Here is a 27,320-nt window from a genome sequence, read left to right as displayed (position 1 = left end):
TGTAGCTTTGTGTTTTTCTGGAACTCACTTGGTAGCCCAGGCTGGCCTCCAACTCATAGAGATCCGCCTGTCTCTGCCTCCCAAGTGCTGGGATTAAAGGCGTGTGCCACCACCGCCCCGCCTGTTTGGACTTTTGAGGCAAGTAAGCTCTTTAGTGGTCTCTAAAAGCCAAGCCCCCTCAAGTAAAGGAAATTCTTTGATTGATTGAAGTCTGCATATCCCAAAACTGCTTGGTCTGATTTCTAAATTGCTTGGTTTCTTGACACTCATTGTCACTACTTTTATAAAATATTCATGGGAAGGTGAGTTCACCTGTGAGGCCTGGGAGGTGGCATCAGGTTTATTCCTGGTGGTGTTCTAGTGTGACAAGGGTGTGCTTTGCCATGTAGGCACCCCTGGAATCAGGCACTTTGTGAAATGTGGCTTACAGTACTTTGCTGAATTCTGTTCCCAGTCCACAGGAGACCTGGCTTCTCTGTCCTGCTGCCCGGCTGTGCATAAGATTGTGCAAGATTTGACCTTGGATTTTCTCAGCCCTGTCATGAAGTCCTTTTCTCATGGGACTCTATGGAGTCTAATAGAATCAGCCCAGCATGTTGCCTTTATTTATTTATTATTTAATTTTTAAAATACTTATTTTATATTCTGGCTGAAGTTTCACCTCCCTCCTCTCCTTCCAGTCAGTCTCCCACCCTCTCTGTCCCCACCCCCAATCCACTCCTCCTCCATTTCTGTTCAGGAAAGGGTAGGTCTTCCATGGATATCAACAAAACGTGGATATCAAGTTGCCATTAGACTAAGCACTTCTCCCATGTATTAAGGCTGGGCAGGGCAACCTGGTATGAAGAGTAGGGTCCAAAGTTGTGTAGCATGTTGCCTTCTTGAGACAGTGGAACTGCCATGGTTACAAATTACGTACCTACGCTACATATACATGGAATATTTTTTCATGGTTCTTTGTTGTTTTGCATTTTGGTTTTAATAAAAATTCCAATATTCATTTTTTATTGAACTATACAATTTATTTGGAAGTCCTTGTGATTTTTCAAATGCTTGCCCAAATAGTAGCCCTGACTTCATCTCTGGGCCTGCTGAGTGTCTCAGCGAAAATCCTGATGTCTGTTCTTCTCTCTCTGTCTCTGTCTCTGTCTCTGTTGTATGTGTACTGTGTGTGTGTGTGTGTGTGTGTGTGTGTGTGTGTGTGTGTGTTGGTCATTGTGTTGCTCGTGTCCCCCTCTATTGAGCCTGTTGGTCTGAGTGCTGCTGTGATGAGAAGCTCATTTGCTGTTGTAGAGTTTTCTGGGATCCACACTGTCTTTGGAGATGGCAGGCACAGGGCCATTGCGTCCTTAGCACACTTGTTCCCGGTGACTGAGAAGTTAGAAGCTTGCTGAATCTGTCTCCAGGGATATCTGACCGTAGTGCACTGTGGGAGCCAGGGCATTAATGGTGGTCCTAATGTATAGGCTTGAGCACAGACTTCAGTTTGAATTTCACTAGCATTTACATGCATTTTGGGCTGCATGTGTTCTGTGAGGGTAAATCGTGTAGATTGGAGTGCACAACACTCATCCAGGCTAAAGAACTCTTTCACTGCTGCAGAGGTTCATCTGGTACCAAGCTCATCACCTCTTACCCCAGAAAACATGGTGATCTCCAGCTCTTGTTACTTGGGGGATTTTCTACAAATGAGGTCATACAGTGTGTGACTGCTGGTGCTTGTGCACAGTGTAAATTAGGTGGTAAGAGGTGAATGGGAAGAGTAGGAAGGAGCCGGGTTTCTTAGGCTGTAACTTCAGCCTTCAAGCCTTTACTGCTTTACTCAGCGAAGGAAGACAACTGGGAGCTCTTGGGAAGACTGAAGTAGTTAGCTGGAGGCGGCTGTAGTAGAGGTGAAGGACGGTTTGGAGAAGCGTTTCGAAGAATGGTGCTCATAGTTATAGATGGTGACAGGGTTTCTGGTTTTAGGGAGTGGTGGGTAGTCATGAGTGGTATTGGCTGTCTGGGGTAGGAGAGCCAGGCACACAGAAAGACCAAATTTATAATGAGGAACTAGCTCACACAGGGGTCTGTTGGTAGGACTGGGCCAGGCTGGATGAATTGGCATCTAGTTAGGGTGACAGGCAGAGATCTATGACCCATTTCGTCTGCAGGAGTGAGCCCTCTGGCAGAGGGACACTTGCCAAGTTGAGAGGAGCAGGTTGCCATGCCTGTTACCAACTCACCTCCCTGGCCCAGACCATAGAGCACTGTGTTGTGACAGGGATGGTCATGTGACATAAGCAAGTCATTAATCATCAGACTTCGGCAGGGGCTTTGTTTTTATGGGGAAACTAGGGAGAAGCTTAGCTTCAGCAGAGTGGTAATTCCGAGAGCCTGAGGACTGCATCTTTCACTGCCAGAGAAGTTTGAAAGAAAGTGGTCGTGGCTATTCAGGTATAAAATACAGAGTGTTTAAGTCATTACCAAACTGTTCTAGTGAATTCTCTCAAAGGGTCTGGAGTAGTGAGTGCTATAGAAGCCTGGGCCCAAAAGGCGTTCTTCCTGTAGCTCTTAGAGTATGTATGGTAGGACTACACACTTCATTTTCTCCTCAGAGGCCTCAGAAGCTCTAGGTAGCTGGTAGGTGTTGCCCGCCCACCAGACTATACTGAGAGGTCAGGTTCTGCTTTCTATGAGCTGCATGATCCTGTGTGTGTGTGCGCGCGCGCGTGCGCGTGTGAGAGAGACAGAGAGAGGCAGAGATGGAACAGAAATACGTACTATTTGCTTTCCCGGAGAGCACAGGATGAGTATATAATAGAGAAATGCTTTTAGATGGTCTTTTTCATTTACTTGAAATCTAGTCACCTTCCTGGATAGATGTTCAGCTGCTCCTGGACTTTTATGCACAAATTGAAATTGTCCCCTTTTAAGAATGTAGTTTCTATCTAACCTACAGGGCACCATAGTCCAGCATCAGAGTACCGGCTGTTTGCCATTGTGGCCGAGATTGGCAGCCAGCTGCACCCTGTCCTCCAGGAGAGGGTGCTAGGACATGTACTAGCTGCCAGGGCCTCGCATGTGCTAGGTAGGCATTGAACCACATCTGAACCCCAGCAGGCCATTTATTTCCATTACATACTTGGCAAGTGGAAGTGAGTCTGATACCAGCTTTCATGTTAGGAATTGCCTGAGCTAGCCTGTCTGCCATCTCTGTGTCTCCAGGCTTATGAAGAAGAGGCGACCTCTGACATGTATAAAAGCCAGTCTATGCAACTTTGTTTTTATAATATTTACTAACGTTCTTTTAGGATTTGTTGTGGTTTGAATAATTGAATGTTTGGTTTCCAGTTGATGGACTGTTCATGAAGGATTAGGAGATGTGGCCTTATTAGAGGAGGTGTGTCACTGGGACCCGGTGGGCTTTCAGGTTTCAAAAGCCCATGCCAGGCCAGTTTCCCTCTTTGCCTCCAATGTTCGAATAAGATGTGAGCTCTGAGTTACTGCTCCAGTGCCATGCTACTTGCCTGCTGCCCCATGCTGCCCGTCTTGATGATTGTGGACTAACCCAATGAAGCTGTAAGCAAGCTCCCAATTGGATGCCCTCCTTTATAAGTTGTCTTGTTGTGATGTCTCTTTACAGCTATAGAACAGCAACTAAGGCAGGTTTATTGCCATCTTGTCTTGATGGAGGCTTACAGCTTTTCACAATGAATGGTTGGTCATTCAGAGTAACTGAAAAAGTAAAAGGCTTCTCTGTGTGGGCAAAAAGCAGAGTTCAGAGTAAAGGAGATGTAGTTATGGGTGGCAAACATTTTATGTGGGACCTGGCCATTTATTCAAGGCTCATTTCTGAGCATCTGGATTTAGAGGGGCCTTCTGTAGAAGTCCATAGTGGTGCAAGCCTTTCCCTTAGAAGTCCATAGCGGTACAAGTCTTTGCTGGAGCCTGTTGGGTCTTCTTAGCAGTGAAGGCACCAATCTAGCACTGTGGCCCTGTGCACCATGGTGTGGGAGGCACTCATTCTATGTACTTGGCTGGTTGTCCATATAGGCTCTTCTGGGGAGATCCCAGGTTCTTAGGTAGCCATTCACTATCTACACCCAGTGAAGAACTTCTGTGATGGTGTTGACTACAGGCTCTCCTTGGTACCTTCACTAGGCTTCACAGGGTCCTAGAAGCTGGGCATGTTGGTGGAAAGGTTTGGTGTATTCTCAGAGCCCAGGCTCAAACCCGGGCTTTGGATCTAGAACACTCAATTTGCTGTTTATTTTGGCTAGTTAGTAAGGGTTCTGACCTTTATATGATTAAATGTAATAACTTGAGCTTTTCTAAATTTTGTTACAGATTAAAAAGAAATAAGATAAGGTTTAAATATGTATAGAGATGCAGAAGTTAGACTGAGTTTTTAATTTATTTTATTCTTCGGTTCTTTACTCTTGGGGGCCCAGCTTCCAAATAAATCACACACGATAACTTATTCTTACTTATGAATGCCTAGCCTTAGCTTGGTTTGTTTCTAGACAGCTTTTTTTTTTTTTTTTTTTAACTTAAATTATCCCATTTACCTTTTGCCTCTGGGTTTTTATCTTTCTCTATTTCTGTATCCCTTTTTTTACTTCTTTTTCTGTGGCTTGCTGTGTAGCTGGGTGGCTTGCCCTGCAGTCTTAACTCCTCAATCATTTTCCAAGATTCCTCCTCCTAATCATTCTCTCTGCCTGCCAGCCCTGCCATTCCTTCCTCCTGCCTTGCCATTGGTCCTTCAGCTCTTCATTAGACCATCAGGTTTTAGACAGGCACAGTAACACAGCTTCACAGAGTTAAACAAATGCAACATAAAGGAATGCAACACATCTTTGCATCATTAAAACAAATGTTCCATAGCATAAACAAATGTAACATATCTTTTTAAAAAAATATTTTACTATTATTTATTTATGTGTACATGTGTGTTTGTCCGTATAAATGCATGTATCTAAGTTAGGGCCATCCCCTGGATCTGGAGTTTCAAGCAGTTGTAAGCTGCCTGACATGGGTGCTGGGAATTGAACTTGGATCCTCTGCAAGAATAATATATGTTCTTAACCACTGAGCTATCTCTCCAGCCCCAACACATCTTAAAATAATATTCTACAACACTGAAAGTTGGAGACAGATAGCCTGGTTTGTCATGATAAAAAGGATGGGGAAAGTTGAGATGGTAAAGCCACAAAAGCAAGCAAGGCAGGTACCCTCTCCCTGCAGTTTCCACTTGACTCCCAAGTCCCCAGATTTCTTAACTAGCTGGTGAAGCTTTTTGTGATTAGAGGAATGAGTATTTTAGTGTCATCCATTTTTAGTTATTTTCACTGATTATCTCAGATTGGTGAAATACAGACATTTCTGTCAATTCCAGTCTGGGATATTTAAGGGCACCTGGTAAGGGGGCAGGGCACCTGGTAAGGGCCTTTCTGCTTTTTGTAACATGATGAAAAGGCAAAAAGAGCATGCTGGAAAGACAGAAAAATCTGGCCGAATCTATGTTTTCATCATGAGCCTACTCCCATCAGGAGTGCAATCCAATACAGTCATGAAGACAGAGCCCCTACATCCAAATCATCTCCCGAGTGGCCCAGCTCTTAGGACTGTTAAAAGTGTCAGCCACATTTCAGCATGAGGTTTGGGGGATACATGTAGCTGGAGTTTTCTTGTGTCCACCTGGCTTCTGCAGCTGCTCAGACCCAAGTAAACACACAGAGACTTATATTACTTATGAACTGTATGGCCATGGCAGGCTTTTTGTTATCTAGTTTTTACATCTTAAATTAACCCATTTCTGTTAATCTATAAGTTGCCATGTGGCTTGTGGCTTACCGGTACTTTTACATCTCACTTCCTTTGTGTTTGGCTGGTGACTCCTGACTCAGCCTTCCTGTTCCCAGCATTCTCCTCTCCCTTTGTCCCGCCTATACTTCCTGCCTGGCTGCTGGCCAATCAGCACTTTATTTATTAACCAATCAGAGTAACACATTCACAGAATACAGAGCGATATCCACAGCAGATACATTCAGACCCTAGCACATGCCTTTAGTCTGCAGACATTAACCTCAGTTATGTCAGGTTCCTGATTGGGAGGCACGTAATCTTCACTTTTTAGTTGTGAGAGAGAGGGGGCAGAGGGAAGAACATTCTGCTACTGTTTCTGCCTGCCCAGCCCCTTCTTACAGGAGGAACCAAAGGCTCATAGCTGTGGAGTACCCTGTGAGGGTCTCAGGGCTCGGTAAACTTACCCACTCACTGCCTTTTGGAGCATTTGTTCTTCATGTTCAGTAGGGTGAGTGACACCGAGTGTCTGTGGGAAGAGATCATACCTAGAAAGTGAAGTGTCCTGGAGTTCAGGGGTCCTAGAAGCAGAGTGGGAGCTGACAGGTGGTGTGGGCATATACACGGCAGTGGAGAGCAGTTCTCAGACTCTTCTGGATGCTTAAAAAATGTGGATTGTATGCAACTCCTCCAACCCTCACTGGGCTTAATGATTTTCCCAGGTGATTCTGTTCAGCTGGGTGGGGGAACACTGACCCACGCCCTGGACCCAGAACTTGGCTGGCATGCCTGGGAGAAGGAATAGAGAAAGAATGGAAGGCCTGGGTTGCTATCTGAATGGTTTCTTTGATTGAGGGCCAGTGTGAAGATTGCTTTGGCACCAGGGGCTGGAAGAAGAGCTGAGGGCAGGCTGTGGAGGCCAGGTTACAAGGGGGCAGAGAGCGTGGCTGATAGGGCTCCAAGGAGGGCACTGTATCCTTGGTGACCAGCGTTGCGTAGCCAGACTGCTGTGGACAGGGCAGGCAGATGCAGAGGACAGGCAGGAACCTTCGCAGAGAAGCGTGTGAAGTGGGAGGACTGCTGAGCCCAAACGGGGTGCTGCTTGTCTGTCCAAAGTGGGAGGAACCTGAGCGTGCTGCCCGGGCAAGGAGTCAGGAGGGAGGTAGGTGGAAGGAGAGCTGTCCAAGGGTCGCTGGTGAAGCTTTGCAGAGAGGATGGAGTCCAGAGTCCCGAGATTGGCGTTAGCCTTGAAGAAAAGGAAGGCCCCCCCACTTCATCCTGGAGAGAAGGAGGTGAGGGCTTAGACTGCAGCCTGGAGCTTCTGAAGTGCATGGCAACTGCTCTGCCTGCAGGCCATTCTGCTGGAGGAGTGACATGGGTGTCCCTCACCAGGTCCTTACTTCTGCTGCTGTGTGATGTGGCAGGGAGGGAGCAGATGGACAGGCTGAGGTGGATGCAGGGTGCCTCCCCCACCCGCATTTTCCAGCATTCTTTGGGGATATTCCCAAAAAATGACTTTAAAGAGCGCTTATCTCGTAAACCTGGCAAGTTTAAAAACAGGAAATTTTAGGGTTACCCCCCCAGTTTCTAACGGCCCCTGCTTGAGGAGATTGCCCTCAGCTCTGAGAGCTTCCTCAGACAATTTGGCAAATGAAGGGTCTTGGGAAACCGTGTGAGTTTCTGAAGACCGTGAAGCTGGTTCCAGGACTGGAGACAGCTGCTGTCCAGGCAGGCTGCTGTCAGTTCCCAGCTGAGCCACAGAGTTGTTTCAAGTGCACATGAAGGTGAGTGGGCTTTCTCCAACTTGGACTTAGTGGGAATGTATTTAGCTTTTCTGTGAGCCAAGGAGGTCATGGCCAAAACTGCGGTCTGCAATTCTAGAAGTTTCTTAAGCAGTGTGTGACAGGGCACTCTATTCCATTGTGCAGAGTGAGTGACCACCCTTCTCTCCCTGTGCTCCTTTCTGTGGTGACTCTGGCGCATTTCTCATTGTGTGTGCCATGTTAGCATGTAGACTTACTGTAGCTGTATGTGACTGTGTGAGGACGGGGCACCTGTGACTATTAGTGTCTGGTTCTTATCATATAGTGTAGCTCAGCGAGGCTCCCAAGTTAAACTGTAGTAAGCCAGGTGCTTGGAGCTTCAACTCTGAAGGCTTGTGAGTGGCTGGCACCCAGTGAAGCCTTTGGCCCACCTTGTCACTGCCCACAGACAGCCTTCTTTTCTTGTCTTCCCATGCCTCCGTCTCAGCCCTTTGCTCTCTTTCTTGTCATGTCGTCCACCCCCCCCCCCCCCCCAGTACAATGTCTTTGAAGGATTAATAATAGACGTTTAAGGATCAGCCGTCCGTCCTTTTCTTTCTGTGAGAAAAATGCGTTTACCAGACTGGCTTTGGGGCTTCTAACGTCCTTGGGAGCTGCAGGTTTTGGGTGCCACTGGCATTTTGCTCTGCGACTATCTCCTGCGCCTGTTGTGACACCGAGCCCCTCAGACTATTTCCAGATGTGACTGTTCTTGCTGAGAACCTTGGGACAGGGCTGTGTGGGTGTTGGGGCCCAGTGTCCAGACTGTCCTGGGCATGGGTGCTGTGTGTTGTCACACCTTCAGGCTGGTTCATGCTTAAGTGCTCTAAAAGTTCTTTCATGGTCAGAGCATTTGTGGGCAGTGGGATCTGGATGTTGTTCTGGTGGAGAGGACAGCTGTAAAGGACAGCTAGTAGGAATGTATTTATTGGGGTTTGAAGCAGTCTGTTATAATTAGGGTGTGGTTTCTCTTACCCTCCCTGTTAGGTGAGAGCTGATTCACTTTTTTTTTTTTTTTTTTTGGGAAAGCAATTATCTATCTGGAGTTAGGACGTGTTGGAGATAGGTTGGGAAAAAAAGTAGATTTTTTTTTTGCTTGGAGAAAATTTAACTTCTGACCCTTTCCCTTCCCTGCCTACTGAAGCCAGGTACTCACACATACTAGGCAGGCCTTCTACCACTGATACATTGCCAGTCCAAGAGCAAGTTTTAAAATGAGCTAAATATCTATTCTGATGCATTTCGGTATCCACTTCAAGTTTGTATCCACTTCAAGTTTTGTTTTCATCATGTAAAATTTGCATTGTTTTTGTTCCACACTCTGTTTGTTTAACCTACACATGTAGATAAGACCCAGAACTTTCAGATCCTGACCCTGAAAAACTAGTCACAGCAGCATGGTCCTTGTCACAGGAAGCAGAGCAGTCCCTCCAAGGCCCTGGTCAACACATACCATTCTAGGTAGAATGAAGAACCAGCTCTGGCTCTGGAAGTCTGATGTCTCCTCCTTCTCTCTGCAGAACCTGAAAGCGGACCCAGAAGAGCTATTTACCAAGCTGGAGAAGATTGGAAAGGGCTCTTTTGGTGAGGTGTTCAAAGGCATTGACAATCGGACTCAGAAAGTGGTTGCCATAAAAATCATTGATCTGGAAGAAGCTGAAGATGAGATAGAGGACATTCAACAAGAAATCACAGTGCTGAGTCAGTGTGACAGTCCATATGTAACCAAATACTATGGATCCTATCTGAAGGTAAGGCTTAAAAATAACGCTGCTTCCCGTTAGGCTGCGCTTGGCTGAGTGGGGAGAGCAGACCTGGAAAACTGACAGCACAGCAGGTTTTCAGAGCAAGGAGAGATCCTTTGACCTTTGCATCAAAAGATCATGACTTTGATGCGTTGTTCTCATCGAAAATGTCACTCATAGGATTTTATTTTTGGTAAAAAGCAGTTGGTGTTGACATTCTCTCTCAAAGAAGAAACTGAGTGGGGCTTTGTTGTTGAAACTGTTCATTAATTTATAACAGTAACCACTAATCACTCATAGGGTGGCTGTGAAGCCTCAAAACGTCTTGCCGTCCTCAACTGTGTAGCTGAAGTAGCTTATGTGTCTACACTTGACATGTAAGGATGCCGGTGAGTAGATAACTGAATCAGGCAGAAGCGCCAGTGTGGAACACTGCATGTGGTCCCTCTTCAATGGTAAAGTTGTGTTAATGCAGTGGCTCTCAACCTGTGGGTCTCAACCCCTTTCGGAATTGAACGACCCTTTCATGGGTCGCCTAAGACCATCAGAAAACACAGATATTTACATTAGGATTCCTATCAGTAAAATTACAGTTATAAAGTATCAATGAAAATAATTTTATGGTCGGGAGTCACCACACCATGAACTATAGTAAAGGGTTGCAGCATTAAGAGGGTTGAGAACCTTGTATTAATGTGTTCTGACCCTGCATGGAAGCCGTCTGTCGTGGTGGATATTGTAGGGTCATCCCATCACTGAGAAGGCTCGGAGATTCCTGTCTTCAGGCCCCTGGACAGGCTCACTGAGCTCATAAAAGTAGCGTCCTCAAAACTGGAGGAGATTTAGAACACTTAAGAACGGGTGCAAAAACATCTCAACAGGATTTCTTTGGAATCCAGAAATTCTATGTGGAAGCGCAAGCATTTGCCGAGGAAGGCCTGTCCCTCTGACCACCTGCTGGACACATCTACTCTGGTGTGAAAGCAGAAGGTAGAGTTTGGTCTTTGTGGAAACAAGATGGTTATCAGTCTAAGGTTGAAAATGTTGAGACTCATCAGTTCACTAAAATGAACATTAGGAAATGAAAATTAGGTGGTAGTAATTCTCTTGTTATTGTGAGAAAGGATGGCAGCCTGTAGTTGCTGCATTTATGTAGGTTTTGAACTGAAAATGGTGACTTCTGGAGTTAGGTGGCACTGGGCTTGGATCTTGTCATCATTCATTTTTGGTGTGGGGCTGTTAGTGATTTTTTTTTTTTTTTAACATTCTGCTTCCCCATTTGTGAAATGGGGAAAACAAACACCATGCTCTTGACGCTGTGACCAGGTACTTCCAGTCTTGCCCTTACTGCCTTGCAAGAGAGCTGCAACCTGGAATTGTGAGCCTCATAAACTGGTTTGTCCTCACTTTCTTTTGTCAGGGTATTTTATCACAGTAGAAACGAAAACTAGAGCAGTTGTGTAAGGGGAAGGCAGCACACTTCCAAATGGCTGGCTTGGATGCATAGGTAAGGCAGCAGTCGTGTAAGGGGAAGACAGCACACTGCATCCATACTCTCCACTTAAGTGGCTACATAAGGCCTGGAAAAGGCTGAAAGATGATGATACTCCATTTAAACTGAATTCACTGTTGTTGAAGTGTTAATTTTGGGGAAACTAAACTAGCTAGGCTATTAGCCAGAAGCTGCCTTCTGCCACATCCACTGTACCAGTCTTTCTACCACAGGAATACTGTACACGAGGTCTAAAGGAATGGGGTGGGCGGGGCAAGACCAGGGAGTGCTGTGGAGTTGTCAGTGTGCTTGGTGTGCGTGCAGCAGGACCCTGCCTGTCCGTCCCTACCCGTGCAGGCTCTCAGTACAGTGTCCTGCTGCTGTATTTGGGGAGATTGCCAGCCTACCAGACCTCTGTATTGGGGTTCACTGGTGATCACATCCAGGGCTTTTCTCTGTTCCTCCGGCAGGTGCTCCCCAACAGGTGGCCTCTCATGCTGCCCACTTGTGCAGGGCTTGGAGCCTGTTGTGTTTCATCTACCTGGCACATAGTGGGGTTTTGGCAAATAGTGACTTGAAAGCATTTTCCCCTTGTTTAGACATTACCTCAGCCACATTCATGTCTGAAGCTCAGTGTTACGTGCTGAATGGGTCTATCCTGCTCTTTTAGAAACACTCATTTGGTCTCTGGCCTCATCCCAGTTCTAAAGCAGATCAGGTGTGAGGCTCTGATAAAAGAAAAAAAGGGTTTGCTTTCAAATCTTCACTTGGTGTACTTTCTTATCTGAGTGTCACTATTAAGGACACATGCCCCACGGGGTCATTGTCTCATTGTGGCTTCAGATCCTGTGTTTACAGTGAGGTTTGTAATCTTTTTTTTTAAAGTTAGTTCCTAAAAATTCTTAGGGTATTTTACCCACAAGATTCACCAGAAATTAATATTGAAAAGGTTCCTGATGAATTCTGGGAAGGACCTATTCTGGTGAAGGTTCATTGGTTTCCAGTGCATTCCACACCTCACTTTAGAGGGCTTTTCTCAGCCATGGTCTTTTTTTTTTTTTCTTTTTCTTTTCTTTTTGTAAGTGAGAAATGACTTTATTTGTTCTGGGGAGTTGTCCAGAATCTCCTCGGAACTTCTGAAGCTGCTCCCTGGTGCCAGCAGCCCGGGTGGCCTTGAGCACATTGAAGCCCAGGGGCTTGTACACTCCCACATGACAGTGTCGCTGTCTATACATCCCTGAAATGGGATGGGTTGTAGATGTAATTCTAAACGGTCTTATTAAATAAGAAACACAGAGCCAAATGCAGAGTTAAAAGCCTCATAAACCCATTTGTCCTCAGTTTCTTTTGTCAGAGGTGGAGCAGTAGCCAAGAGCTAAGACCGCCTTCTTACCGCTCATGTCCTTCCCCTGAGAGAGACCTTCTTCCTGTGTCATGTCCTTTTTATTGCCTTTCTGTTCTGCCTTCTCATTGGCTGTAAACCCAACCACATGACTTCCTCGTCACTGCCCGTCTATACAGATCTCCAGGTCTTTATGGTTCCTGCTGAGATTAAAGGTTTGGGTGGCCGCTTGCCTGTGTCCTTGACCACACAGAGATTCTGCCTACCATGTGATCAGATTAAGGGTGTGTGCCACCACAGCCGGACTTCTGCTAAATGGCTTGCTTGCTCTTAGCTCTGATCTCCAGGCAACTTTATTAACATACAAATAAAATATCACCACAGTAGGTGAGCAGACATGTTCTTGTGGTACTTCTCAAATCGATTATACTTTTGGATGTAATGGAGATAGCCCCAGCAGATGACAGTGGTCCTCTGCATCTTCATCTTGGTCACAACACAGGGTCTGACCTCACACGGAGACGTTACCAGTGAAAGGGCATTTCTTGTGTATGTTGGTGCCCTTGATGGCCTCCTTGGGTGCCTTGAAGCCTAGACTGATGTTTTTGTAGTACCAAGGAAGTTTCTTCTTGCCAGTTACTTCCAGCAGGACATACTTCTTGGTTTGAAAGATTGCGGGCTGCTTTTGGTAAGGAAGCTCAGTCTGCATGTCCTCTGTCCTTCTAGCAGGTGAGGAGAGAGAGGTGGGCCAACTCCCAGGCCTCCCTGTTCACTACTCAGTTACATTGGACTTGCTGGCTTGTCTTTCCCACCTGCCCCAGAGGAAACTAGTTTCCTCTGGTGAAATGAAAACCAGTCATTGTGGTGAAATGAAAACCAGTCATTGCACGCTCCAGGAAAGAAACAGAGAGGTGCTAGTGGACAGTGTCTGTGATGGAGTATCTGTCCTCTCTGGTCTGAGCTCTTTCCTCTAGCATAGTTAATGACCAGTTTCTTGACCTTAGACATTCTGAGTGAGCACAGCAGAATATAGTCAGCCCCTGTGTGTAAACTTTGTGCTTGCTAGTCTTACATCAGCTTGGCACATGGTAGAGCCATTTTGGAAGAGGGAACTTCAATTGAGAAAATGCCCCTACCAGATTGTCCTGTGGCAGCTGGGCATTTTCTTGAATTGGTGTGGGAGGGCCAGCTCACTACAGACAGTGCCACCTGTGGCCTGGTGGTCTTGGGTACTCTAAGAAAACAGGCTGAGGAAGCCATGAGGAGCAAGCCGGTAAGCAGTATTCCTTCAAGGCCTCTGTTTGAGTCCCTGGCTGATGGACTGCAGGCTGTAAGATGAAGTGAGCCTTTCTCCCCAGAGTTGCTTTTGGTCATGGTGTTTCATCATAGCAATAAAAACTAAGACAGTTTCTAGGGGAAACACCCATAGTGCACTCTGCCTTGCAGGTAGTGTATTATAATCTAAGGAACATTTTTATATCTGGAACAGTTTATCTTGCTATGTGAAAAAAACGGATCATGTTAGAACCTGGCAGATATTTCCCTTCCTTCTGACCTCTCCAGCTATTTTTCAGAAAGCTGATCCTGGTATTGTCCCAATTCCAGCGTGTTTAGTAATATTACGGCTGCTCGCTCAGGAGTGCATCTTGTTTCTTCAGTTCCATGTCTGGTCTGTTTTAACATTGGTGCCTGATTGACATTTACTGGACTGGAGTCTCTACACCAGGTCGCCCATGTGGCGCAGTCTTGCCCTGTTAGTACGAGGCTGTTCTGTGAGCTACGTGAGTATAGCATTGAGGCACTCCTCTGTGTGGTGTGTTGGTTCCCACTGACCACCGCATTGGTGGCCTTCCCTCACTGGAGGTCTGAGACCAATGTCTGTAGATGGTTCTGGTTGTCAGGTGCTTCCAGCTGCTAGTGTGTGGAGTCTGGGATCGTTTTGCATACCCTGTGGCATGGGACCACCCATGTGCCAGAAGTCAGTGTGTGTGGTGGTAGCAGGTGTATTTCATTTTAATTGCTGAATGTGTTAGTTGTATTTGAGTTGCTGTGATGCAGTATCTAAGAACTGACTTAAAAGGGGGAAGATTTGCTTTTGTTTCCCATGTCAGGTTTAGTCCATGAATAGGTCTTGGCTCTGTCACTTTGAGCCTGTAGTGAGCTATACATGGTAGGTAGTGAGCAGAGTTACACACCCCAGGGCTGTCAGGAAGCTGGGAAAGGAGGGCACATGGCCCTTCCATCTTTTTCAAGGATACAGCCCCAGTAACTAGCTGCATTCCACCAGGTTCCCCTGCTACAAGTTCCACTGGCACCATCAGCCAGGGGCCAAGCCATCCTGCACAAGCCATGTGTGTGTGTGGTGGGGTGGGGTGCGGGGACTGCTGACACCATAGGACCAAGCCATACTGCACAAGCCATGCAGTGTGTGTGTGGGGTGGGGGGTGGGGTGGAGAGGGTGGGGGAGGGGCACGGGAGCTCCAACACCATAGGACCAAGCCTGATTGATGTGGTGATATTGTGTTCCCCAAAGTATTGTGCACCCTAATAAATTTATCTGGGGTCAGAGAATGGAACAGCCACTAGACAGACATAGAGGCCAGAAAATGGTGGCACTCACGCCTTTAATCCTAGCATTCCAGAAGCAGAAATCCCTCTGGATCTCTGAGTTCAAGGCCACATTAGAAACAGCCAGGCATGGTGACACGCCTTTAATCCCAAGAAGTGAGTCTTTAATCCCAGGGAGTGATGGCAGAAAGTAGAAAGATATATAAATCGTGAATACCAGGAACTAGCAGCACTTGGCTGGTTAAGCATTCAGGCTTTGGAGCAGCACAGTTCAGCTGAGATTCATTCTGGATGAGGACACAGAAGCTTCCAGTCTGAGGAAACAGGATCAGCTGAGAAACTGGCAAGGCGAGGAAGCTGTGGCTTGTTCTGCTTCTCTGATCTTCCAGCATTCACCCCAATAACTGGCCTCAGGTTTGATTTTATTAATAAGACATTTTAAGATTCATGCTACAGACTGAAGCTCCATTGCACATATATATCACATTTTTACTTGTCACTTTGAGGGATATTTGTTTTTTTTCCACTTTCTGAGTATGAATAATGTTGCTGTAAACCTTTGTTGTGAATTGTTCTGTGGACATGATGTTTCCATGTCTCTTGACTGTACCCAAGGTGGAGTTGTTGGGTCATAAACAACACTGTGGTTAGCCTTTCTGAGGAACTGGGATCTTTGTTGTTGTTTTCTTTTGAGCCTCTCAGTATTGTGTGAGTCTGGCTGGCCTGGAAATCACCATGTAGACCAGGCTGGCCTTGACCTCCAGAGACCAGCCTGTCTTTGCCTCCTGAGTGCTAACTTTTGTTTTGGGAAAGCTATCCATACTATTTTGCAAATGGTTGCTTATAATGATGAATTATGGTTCTTATTTCTGCTCATCTGTTTCATTTTGTTTTAGATAGTGTGTCTAGTGACTGCAAAATGGACAAGATGGTCTGTCTATGTAGGGTGCTCTCAAACTTACCATCCTCCTGCCTCCACCTCACAAAGCACTGAGATTCCAAATGTGCTCCACATGCTGGGTTCTCTCTGGGCTCTGATGATACCCTGTCCTGGCTAGTGATGTTGAGCTTTTTTTTTTTTTTTAAATTAATGTTAAGAAAAGTTTCTAGTTTTTCCAAACCTCTTAGGTAAAAGCAGTATTTTGTTATGCTTATCTGTTATGAGTAGTCAGGTTGAGTGGGTCTGTGCTCTTGGCCACTTTGATTTCTGTTTCATTCTTTGGTTTTTTCCGAGACAGGGTTTCTCTTGTTTTGGTGCTTGTCCTGGATCTCGATTTGTAGACTAGGCTGGCCTTGAACTGACAGAGATCCACCTGGCTCTGCCTCCGAGTACTGGGATTACAGGCGTGCACCACCACCGCCGGGCTTCTGTTGGATTCTTAGTTTGTATCATCTGGAAAGTTCTCACTTAGGTCTTGTGTCATCCAGTGCTTGAGGTGACAGTTTAGGCTGTTTTTCTTCTCTGTCCGTACTTTTAACTATGGTATATGTCCTTTGTTGGTATATCCTTGATTTTAATGTGATTAATCCATCCAGTGAGAGGAAACCTTAGTATTTCTGCTTTTGAGGTGCAGTTTAATGAACATAGCTGCTTCCTTGGGTTAGAAATTAAATTTTTTCCTTATCTTTATCATTTAGCCTACTACATGTAAAGTGGTGTGAAGCTATGGCCCAGGGAAGAACTCTTGCATCCCGTAGACCATGGGGTGAGCCATGCCACTCTGTATATAGCTTTGAGTTTTCTGTGATATTAATATTTATTCATCACACATTAGTTAAGGTCCGTAGAGCCCTTCCTCTCTGCATCTCTAGAGTGGGGATCCTTGTGTGTTGATAGGACTTGGGGTTGGCTTGTTACAGGGTTAGGTGGAGATCTACAGGCTCACTTTTGGGGAACTGTTGTGGAGAAACAGGGTAAGATATGCTTAGAAAGAAAAGGGGGGACTGTCAGTTTTCTGCTATGGCTGGCCATTCTGACCCCGTGTCCCAGAGGTCTGTCGACCCAGCCCAGAGACCTCTTCACTGTGTGTTCGCTCAGCCTTAGGACCGGTTTCTTCTTCTGCCGACCCTCCTGAGTGAGTCTGTTGCCTCTGTGCTCAGCTTGCTTTTAGTGTGTGTTCCTCAGAGTGGTGGGAGGGTAGAGTTAGAGGCCACTAAAACTGGATAGGGCCTTCTGGGGTAGGTGGTACTGTTTGTTCTCTGTAGATGAGGAGGCCATGCATGGCAGGAAGGTTGTTGGCTGGGACAGGGACAGCCTCATTTCTGTGTTTTGTGGCCCTGAACCTGACTAGTCTTACCAAATACTGTTTCCCTTTTTGGTTTTCTTTACACTGGCGGCTTGTTCTTCTCCTAAGGGTATTTCAGGTAGCGTTTCACATTTGACAAAGTTGGGGTAAGAAGGGGCACGTTGGTGGGGGACAAGTGGCCCTACCCAGTGAGAGGCGGCCTGACAGCTCCGTGCTGGCTTCCCTGGCCCCGTTTCTTGCTCATTTTCAGTTTGTTCTCTGCACTGTCTGAGGTCCTGGCACCTGCAAACTTACTGAGACTGTGATGGTTCTGGAGCAGTCTGTACTGTGGGCCTGCAGGCCTCTGACCCACTCACCATCTCACCTGCCTGCAGTCTGGGCTGTTGCATACTCTCTTCAAACAACCTTGTGTGCCCTGGTGTCCGGTTTTCCGTGTGCTATTGGGCGGTTCACTGCGAGACGGTCTGTCTTACTGCTCTGGTGACCTCACCTCTGCACTCAGGTGACCTCACCTCTGCACTCACTCAGGTGACCTCACCTCTGCACTCTTCTCTCTGCCTGGCTCCTCCTTACCCTGTGGATGGTCCTGGGCACCTTGGTAGGAGGGAGAGTGCTGCCGCCTTGCATTGTGTGTGTGTGTGTGTGTGTGTGTGTGTGTGTGTGTGTGTGTGTGTGTGTGTCTGTTTGTCTGTCTCCCTCCCTCCCTGACAATGGAGACCGGCCAGCTCTGGACTGAGATTTGAAAGACTTACTTTCCGGTCATCTCCAAAAGGTATAACAAGAAGACTTCTGCCTTTGGAAAATTTTCAGGACCCAGTTTTATTGGTATATTTGAGAGTTGATTTTTTTCAGAGAAGTAAAATTTATCTGTAGGTGATCCCCTCTCTGAATATACGAAACATTTTAATTAAACTTTGTGTGTATCGTTTATATTTTGAGACAGGGCCTTATGGGCCATATGTGGTTCAGTCTCACCTTGAGCTCGTGGTTCCCACTGGTTTTACCTCCCAAATGCTAGGGTGTTCTTACTAGACATTGTTGGTAGCAGGAGCCGCACACCTGAGGACATTTGTCCAGAGGAGGAAGCAGTACTGAGGTGAGTATAAGGTGTACAAGGAGACCATTCCCTCTGTGCAGCTCGATGGGGTGTTTGGAGCGACCCAACTCTGTGTTCTGGACTGTTGGGCTGTTGCGTGGATTAGACACTCAGCTTGGTGTACTGAACTCTAATGCTGCAAGCCACAGGAATATTCAGCTACTGTGTCCCAAGACCCCTGAGCAAGACTGCCACAGCCGATATCCGATGCAAGCACACAGGAGCTTATTAATAGCAACGCAAGCCCGGGCTTGGTCGGTGTCCGGCACTCGACAGCGTGTGGAGAAGGACGGCTGCCAGCTGCCAGCACTCACTTGAAGGGGTTTATATAGGAAAGCTTTACATGCAGAGGGGTGAGGTAGTTTGAAGTTACTGGCTGAACTGTAAGCATGCGGTTACTAATGGCTAATAGGATTCAGGGTTATATAGAATGACTCCCTATATCCTGTTTTTGTTTGTTTGTTTGTTTTTGCTGAGGATATATACATTCAGATTTATTGTTCCAGCCTTATTTTCCCATAAGTTCAATCACTGGTCAGCTCCAAAATTGCTAGTTAGCAAATACCTTTGCGGGGCAGGTAGCGACTCTGAGGAGGGCTCCTGATTTTTCCCTTTCACTACTATGACAAAAGCTACTACCTGGAAGGTCAAGGACTGTTCCAGAGGTCAAGCCAAAGCTTAAGGAGTTTTGGTGATATTTAGCTTTTGCATATGTATTAGCTGGTTCCTGCAATGATTTTCTTGTGTGCTATGTGTCCTCCCAAGAACTTCTACAGTGTATTTTATCTGAAACACCTCTCAGGCATCCAAGGTCAAATGATAGACAGAATAAGCTTTCAGACCAACCTCTGATCTCCAGACAGAGACACTGCCCAGGTCAGGCACATAGCTTTGTTTCTTGTGCAAATTAAGCTCAGACTCTCCTTTATTATACAGCCTAGTGATATTTATACTAATATTATTATAGACTCCTAATGTTCACCTAACCACCTCTAGGAATGTAATCTGAGCGCATAAATTCCTTTTTTCTGATATATTAACTGATTTTAGCTCTTAGTTGACCCCCTCCTTTAACCACTCCCTTTTTGGGTTGTAAAAGAAAGCCTGGTGGTCACTGCCTGAGGAAAACTCTTGTCTGCCTTTATGATCCTGCATAAAAGCCTGGTGACCTTGCCTTAGCCAGAGCACTGCTATTGCATGGGTATATAACTGTAAACCTCTGGGACTTGGGGAACTAGATTGGAGAACTGGATGGAGACCTAAAAGAGCGAGATGGTAGATGAGGAAGAGCCTGGCAGGGAAGAACTAGGTAGGTAAGAATGAGGTGGGAAAGACCAAGATGGTGCAGAAGTAAGATGAAGGAATAAGATAGCATTTAGAGGGAACAGGAGACAGAGGTAGAGAGAACTGGGTAAGAAGGAAGATAATAAATATGAGAGCACAAAAGAAGCTGTGTAGAGAGAACCGACTCAGAGAATAAAGTGTGTGGACTAAAGAGTTTCGTGTACCTAAATTTATTATGATACCCCTCAGATTAATCCGCTGCCACCGGTAGCATCTCTTCTGGAACTCCAGGTGAAGGCTATTGAGAGGCTGGACCCCAATAGCTTTTTTATTTTAATTATTTATTTATTATGAAATTGGATTTCTGATGCTTTGCTTCAGTAGGACCTAATGACTTTTCTTGTTGTTAGTCAGTGGAGATAGGTTAGTGGCAAGATTGATTATTTTAAACCCTGATCCCAGAAGTAGATTATCTATTTTTTAAAAATTTTTATTTATTTATTCAAATCTATCTATCTATTTTTTACTATTTTGGGAGCCTGCCACCCAGCTCCCAAATAAATTACACCCGGAGGCTTGTTTTTAATTATGAATGCCCGGCCTTAGCTTGGCTTGTTTCTTGCCAGCTTTTCTTAACTTTAAATTATCCTGTATATCTTTGGCTTCTGGGCTTTTCCCACTCTATTTACTTCTGTAAATCTTACTTACTCCGTGGCTTGCTGTGTATCTGGGTGGCCCCTGGAGTCCTCTTTCTCTGTCTACTTCTTTTTTTTTCCTTCCTCCTTCCAGATTTCTCTATATTCTCTCTGCCTGCCAGCCCCGCCTATCCTTTCTCCTGCCTCATTATTCGACATTCAGTTCTGTATTAGACCATTAGGTCTTTTAGACTGGCACAGTAACACAGCTTCACAGAATTAAACAAATGCCGTATAAACAAAAGTAACACACCTTAAAATAATATTCTGTAACAATCTACAGTGTGCATCTACATCTACACAGGCTTTTCCTCTTGCTTCCAGCCAAACCAGGATAGGACAGCACTTGGATTTAGGTGTCATTGTGGAGCACATATTTTCAGACAGTGTGGTGAGCTGGAAGTAGCTTATGTTGAAATGCAGTAGCCAAGTTCTGTAGAAGTAAGTTAACAGCACTCTGGCTCCTCTTTAGACAGGACTGTGGGTGGGCTGCAGTGGGGCATGAAGACATCATGCCTTTCTCTCTTTTCCCTCAGTTCTGGATCTGTATTCCAGAACACTTTTCCTTCTGGAAGGAGTTCCTCTTCAGAGTTGACAGGTATGTCGTTCCAATTTTAGTATATGTGCTGCCGAAGTGAGCACGACAGGTGTGTCACTGAAGACATTTCAGGGTGAAGGCACAGTGACTTCTTTGATTACCGGAGACTTGGATGGGGCTGGTGTGTGGTGAGAATGTGACTTGGGAAGGACGGGCTTTGCTTCATCTGTGGCTTCCTCTCCCCAAAAGGATGGCAGCTCAGTAGTAGACAATGGGCATGTGACCCAGAGAGATCTGCACCTTCCTTATACATCCCAAACCTGCCTCTGTGCCTACCTTCCGTGTTTGTGTTAGAGAACCTGAAGGTGTTTATTAGTCTTCAGCCACCTCAGAAACGACAGCTCTTGCCCAGTCGGAGTGAGACTTCCCTGAGAGAGCAGTCCTGACTAGTGAGTGACTTTTATGTCTTTGTTTCTCTGCATGCTGAGCTTCATTCTGCCCCTTCCGTAGCTGCCTGAGGCTTTGTGCTTGCTTAGGGGAGAAGCTATGTGAGTTTCTGGTGGCCACTGTGGTGGTCAGCCCTGTCTGAGCCTGCTGCCCATGCATTCAGGTTTCAGAACCCATCTTGCCACTGAAAGACATAGTGACCAAAACCTGCAGTTCCCAGAAGAAGCGCACCACAGGTCAGGAAATGGGTAGCAGTCACAGACAGGCTGCTCTGTTGCCAGCAGGGGTGCGGCTGCCACCTTACCAAGGGCTGCATCTGTGAGCAGGTTAGTGTTTCCTAGTGTGTGGTTTGAACTAACTCCATAGGGAGTGGCACTTGTTGGAGGAAATATATCACTGTGGGAGTGGGCTTCGAGGTCTCCAATGCTCAAACTATGTGCAGTGTGACACAGCTCACTTTTGTTGCCTGTGGATCAAGATGTAGAACTCTCAGGTCCTTCTCCAGCACTATGTCTGCCTGCATGCTGCCATGCTTCCCGCCATGGTGATAACAGACTGAATCTGTAAGCCACCACCCCAGTTAAATGTTTTCCTTTATAATTGTTGCCATGGTCATGGTGTCTCTTCACAGCAGTAGAAACCCTAAGACACCTAGTGAGGTTATGGTGGAAGAAGATGGTTTTGTCTGTAATTATAAGAGATTCCTGATTTTGAAGTTGGAAGAGGAGTAATTTTAACTTGTGTACTCAGAAAATATAGGGAAGAACTTTGATGTTGAACATATAAAGATCGTATTCTTTGGAAATTTAAGTGTGGCTGCAGAGAGAATGTATTTCTCACCTCACCTTTCCCTCTTGGATAGTATCGTGGAGAATGTATTTCTCACCTCACCTTTCCCTCTTGGATAGTATCGTGGAGAGTGATACTGGCACATGGGCATCTTGTGTAGGGTGGATGTTCTGCCCCCAGATTCCCCTGTGCAGAGTGGTTGCTGGGTCTGTAGCTGCTGTCCATGGTTAGTTGGAGTCATTGGGGTGGGGTAGGGGTTGAGGAGACTTACTGAGGTCACTGGGTAGTCACTGTGATAGTCCGTGTTCCTTCTGAAAAAGGGAAGCATCTTGTGTTGGGACTTTTAACCCTTGCAGGGTATCTGCCATTCATTTACTCACATAGCATTAATTTATTGAGCATTCTCAGGGTGCCCTTCCTCAACCCCTGCTGGGCTGGGATTGCAGGTCTGAACTGGGGTTCTTTGCATGCCTTGGCGTTTATGGTTATGCTGCTGGCTGTGGAAAGATTGGGGTGCTCCCGGGTTCTTACATGGTCTCAGCATTCCCACACTGTTAAGCTTGCTTTCTAGGAGGTGCTGGAGCCCTCTGTAGGCCTTGCCCCTTCTTTTCCAGTGCTGTGTGGACCTCGTTAATGAAAGACAGAGCGAACTGGACCGTCAGTCATGATTGCCAGGTTATCAAAAGAATTTAATATTGTACCAAATTTCCTATTACTTGACCTAGTATTATAACAGATTTGTTACTACTTTTTCTGTTTTTTTCCAAGTGTGCCTCCACTTTATGGTCAAGAAATTAAACTTGGTTTGTTGGCAGATCTGTTGACCAGGGGCACATTTTCAGCATCTTTCTGCTGTCTCCTTTGACCAAACAGTTGCTGGGTTCTTTAACTTGCCATTGGACTTGTTACAAATGTGTACAGCGAAATCCGTTTTTAATTTTGTGAGTTGGATGGTGAGTAGGATCTTTGATTTACTACTGTTGGGCTTTTAGTTGAGGCCCCTGGAGTATATTTAGCTGGGGCTTGTTTCTGCCTTACGGAAAACACGAGGCAGATGTTCCCAGTGTGTTCAAAGTGTGGTCTTCCCCACGGGTGGCCCCTCTAGGTATTTGCTTTTTGAAAACTGCCAGGAGAATTTCGTGTGTGTTAAGAAAGCTCTAGGCTCCCAGGCCAGCACCCCCCCCCCCCCCGCCAGAGCTGTGCCTGATTTCAGTGTGTTTGGATCCAAAGGCAGGCAGGCCTCAGGTGAGTCCAGGGCCCTGCCCCAGGGGCAGATATGGCTGCCATGCAGAGGGAACATGGAGTGGCCTTGCCCCAGAACCACTTAGGTGGAGTGAAGCAAAGACCGGGACCCCATTGTAGGCGCTGAGGGTTGGTGGGGGCAAGGCCAGTCAGTTGTGCTTGGTGAACACAGCAACAGTCACATCTGGAGCAGGAGGGGAAAGGTCAGGGCTAGTTTCCTGGTTTACAGAGCAGGTTCCAGGACGGTATGACTGTTGCACAGTGAAACCCTGTCTCGAAAAACCAAAAAAGGGAAATTAAACTGTCTTTACTGGGTGAGGAGGAGAAGAAGGGGGCAGGTCTAGTTTCAGGGTCTCACCATGGTACTGTTGTAGGCACTACGTCAATAGGTTCTATGTGGTTGGTGGTGCTGCTTATTTTCTCTGAGGGCCATGGGAGCCATCAGCCAGCTACATCTCAGTTCCCGAAAGTGCAGCTCTTTCTAGTCACTTTGGTTAATTAGAGACTGTGTTTGAAAGCACATGCGATACAAATATTGTCAGAGCCCTCTCTTAAGGTCGCCCTTCCTTCTCTGTCTTCACTTCAGGGTTGAAGCGATAGTGTGAAGGACCGGGTTGGTTTTAGGAAGACTGTGTTGGCTGGTCTGATGTGATGTCACTGTGGGCAGAGGGGAAGCGTGGCCCCTGGAGGACATCAGGGTATGAACTTTCAAAGTCTCAGTGTGTGAGCTGCGTGTGATGGTGCTGGCTGATAATCCCAAGACTCTAGAGACTGGAGATGGGCAGGGAGGTCACATGTTTGAATCCAGCAAACAAATCAGCAGGCAAACGAGGGTGTGTTGTTGAGCTCTGCAGTGTCCTGTTGTTGTACGGAGTTTCTGGAATGACGAAGCTTATGACTGATGTCACACCGTTGTACTGAGTTAGTTAGGCACAGCACCTGACATTTGTCTACTGGAGGCAGCTGGCTGTGGTCTGGAATGGGGGACTGGCTGGAAGCTCTGTAGTGCCTTTGGAGCCACAGTGCTTCAGAAGAAATGCAGTAGGTGCTGCCTAATTTAGTTTGGGGCGTGTTTGGCCTAGCAGGCTTGATACTGTATTCCCAAGAGTTTGCCAGGCTCTAAGGAAGGCTTGGTATGCAGCATTTCCTGAAAGGATTTAATGTAGATGTCACTTTTCTGTCAACGTCCAGGTTCTAGACTCTTAAAGTGATCTTTCTAGCCTGAGTACTTGGGCAGGTGAGGAAATTGGAAGCCTGGGCAGGAGCCCCAGTGTGGAGAGGTCAACGTAGCACCAACAGGCTCTTCTGTCTGTATGCTCCATATTCACGGATCCATCTTTTCAACCTTGGGTAGTAACAAAAAGTGTGAGAGTGTACTGGACATGTACACACTCGGAAAACAGACTCCTTTAACAATGCGTGTGTGTAGTATTTATATTGCTGCGTGTGTCAGATGGCCTAGATACCATTTTAGTGTATGAGAGACTGTATCCGTTGTGTACAAATACCGAGTCATATAATCTAAGGGCTTGAGATCCTGTAGGGCTCCGAACCAACTCCCCATAGCTGTCTGAAATCACTTACTGTTGGAGCTTTGGGGCGGGTTTGAAGAGGTTTCTTAAGTGTATGGTTTGTCTGTCTTTTGGAGGAAGGGTCTTGAACTCCAGGCCCCCTTGCTTTCAGATGCTGGGGCGACAGGTGTCTGCTGCTACCCACCTCTGGAAAAATGCTTTTAAAGTTTGGATATTGGGCCAAAGGGCCATGAAACATGAAATAGGAGGCAATTGCTGAAATTATCTTGGGATAAAATGTAATGTTTCTAGGGTGGTGATACTGTCAGATTTGAGGACACTTAAGCTGTGAGAGTTTTTGTGTATTCTGTTACTTAAGGAGATAGAGTAGTTTATTTAGCACACGAGAAATCTCAGGAGCTGAAAGCCTTCCTCAGTTAAACCTTAGTTCAGTGGCTTCTGAGTGAGTTTCTTCTGTCACAGTGAGGCTTTTCTGTCAGGACTTGGGTTGAATTTGTATGAAGACATTTCTGAGGTTTCTCTGGCCTTGGGGTGTAGGGGTGGGGTTACTTTCCCCGCATGTTAGCTGTGGAGTTAGGGAATCATGTGATCACAGCCCTTTCAGAGTGTCCTTTGCCCTAAGGTCTGGCAGTGTGACAGTCTTTCTCCATCAGGACTTCTCCTGTCCACAGAGCCCTCCCTGGCTCTTAGGCCCTGTTCCTCCTGGTACTTCCTGCAGGCTCAGCACCTACCTTGGCCTCAGGTCCTGCCGGGACGGCTTCTCTAACTGGCTCAGGGGGTCATGTTTGGTCTACCCAAGCAGTGTTCTGTTTTGTTTGTATAGCAAGGCTTCCTTTTGGACCCCAGGGTTTCTGCCTCAGTCTCTTCAGGGCTGGCCTTGCAGGTGTGAGTCTCCATGCCCAGTGTTGAGTCTTTGCGAATGAGCTAGGCCTCAGTGAGCCAGCTGTTCATGGCCAAGGGACTGGGGAGGACAGGACAGTCACTGTAACTCAGAACGGACAGGGTGGAGGTGGGAAACACTTGGGCCTGCACAGCGGTCCACACGGCAGTGCTTGTAGCAGGTCTTACAGAGCTGGGCAGTAGAGTAGTGACGGCAGAGCTGGGAAAGGTGTGGGGAGAGAGCTTAGGGAGATGAGGGGCAGATCCAGGAGAAACTCCCAGTGTTTCAGAGCACAGGAGGGGGAACCAGGGTTGACAACAGTTAATTGGACTTTTCTACATTACTAGCAGAGAAAATTTGAATCTTTTCCCAACCTGAGGGAATGATACAGTGTCTGAGGTGAAATACCAGTTACCAATGTCACTAATTTGCCCTAGATATATGTTGAAATGACACACTGTGCTCCATAAGTGTGTGCAATCATAACACGTTAAGGAAGATAAGAATACAAGCTTCATGAGGGTGAACAGGTCAAGATACGAGGTCCGTATTTGAGGCTACTTTGAAGGAAAACTGTAGGAACTTGTACTGATGGAGATGGAAGGGAAACTGGGCGTAGCCACAAAACCACGGCTCTCTGGGTTTCTCCCCCCTCCCTGGAGATGGCAGGGATGGCGGGGGGGGGGGGTGGGGCCGGCTGAGGGAATGCTCCTCAGGACCCCGCCAGACAGACAGCATCTGCGCTGTTCTCAGGTCTCCAGGGGTAGACTTCCACTCTCATGCTAACTCACTAGGGTTTGCAGACCTGACCTTCATCGCTTTTTCTCTGCTGTCCTCGTTCTAGCTTGTAGGATGCCACTCTTTCCTAGTCCCGGACTTCATGGCAACACCACAGCTTCCAGGTTGAGAGCTTGACTTAGGACTTGTAATCCAGCAAATTCTCTCTTCCGAGGCTGCAGGTTGCACTGTCCCTGGGGGCACACCTCACAGCACTTAGGCCCTGGCTCTGACAGGCAGGGCTTGAGTGCTCCGTGATTGGTGGTCAAGAATGTGTGGATTGAGTGAGACTTGGCCTGTGTTGTGGACTCCTGGTTTGCTGTGGGCATTACAGGGTTTTTGTAGCATGGAAGGCAGATAAAGGAAACAGACTCTGAGCTATTGGAGGAAGGAGCGTGCACTCAGTTCCTGGTTCTCAGGTTATAGAGGGAGATCACACACTGCAGTGCAGGGCTGTTTGGTGTGAGGACCTGAGTGTAGCTTTTCTGGTTAGGAGTGGTTTCCAGGGAGGAAGGCAGGAGGCCATGGGGCAGCCCGAGGAGGAAGCTGGGGTGACTGGCAGGACTCTGGAGCTGTGAGGGCTGTGGACAAGGGTTTGCAGGAGGAGCCAGCCTGATCCTTAGGAGCACATCTGCCTGGGGCAGTGTGCTGGCATCAACATTTGTGCTTATTGTGTGCTTCTAGATATGCCAGACTCCCCACAGTGCACTCCAGATGTGCTGACCCAAAAGAATAAGGTGGGCCAGGAAGGGCCAGGATTTTGAGTGGTTTGGGCTGTTTTCCTAGTTTTTGGCTGGTGGTTTTATCTTGAACACTGTTTTAGGGTTACTTCGAAATGCCTGTCCTGTGCCCATGTTGTTTGTTTGTTTAATCTTATTGGTTCCAATGAATCCCCTAAACTCTGGCTTTGGAGGTTAGTATTTTGTTTAAATCTTGCAAATGCACGAAGTCTCTGAGAAGAGGCCAGATGGGCAGGTGTTTATGGACTTACTGGGCAGGTGCAGGGCTCTCTGGTGGTGCTTTCTGCAGTAGAGGTAACTTGGATTTCTGAATGTGTTTGA

The 27,320-nt window shown here is 46.7% G+C and overlaps 1 protein-coding gene across 1 annotated transcript in view; it reads left to right on the top strand.

The window, feature by feature from the left end:
* Nucleotides 1-27,320, top strand: part of Stk24 (serine/threonine kinase 24) — a 93,696-nt gene that overhangs the window by 33,979 nt on the left and 32,397 nt on the right. The window contains exon 2 of the mRNA XM_036198956.1: nt 9,107-9,337. Within this exon, the coding sequence (XP_036054849.1) occupies nt 9,107-9,337 (231 nt within the window). The remainder of the gene's footprint in view (nt 1-9,106; nt 9,338-27,320) is intronic.

Source organism: Onychomys torridus, chromosome 9, assembly GCF_903995425.1.
Source record: "Onychomys torridus chromosome 9, mOncTor1.1, whole genome shotgun sequence".
NCBI classification, from domain to species: domain Eukaryota; kingdom Metazoa; phylum Chordata; class Mammalia; order Rodentia; family Cricetidae; genus Onychomys; species Onychomys torridus.
The sequence above is the reverse complement of the archived record's forward strand: the minus strand, read 5'-3'. Positions and strand labels throughout refer to the sequence as shown.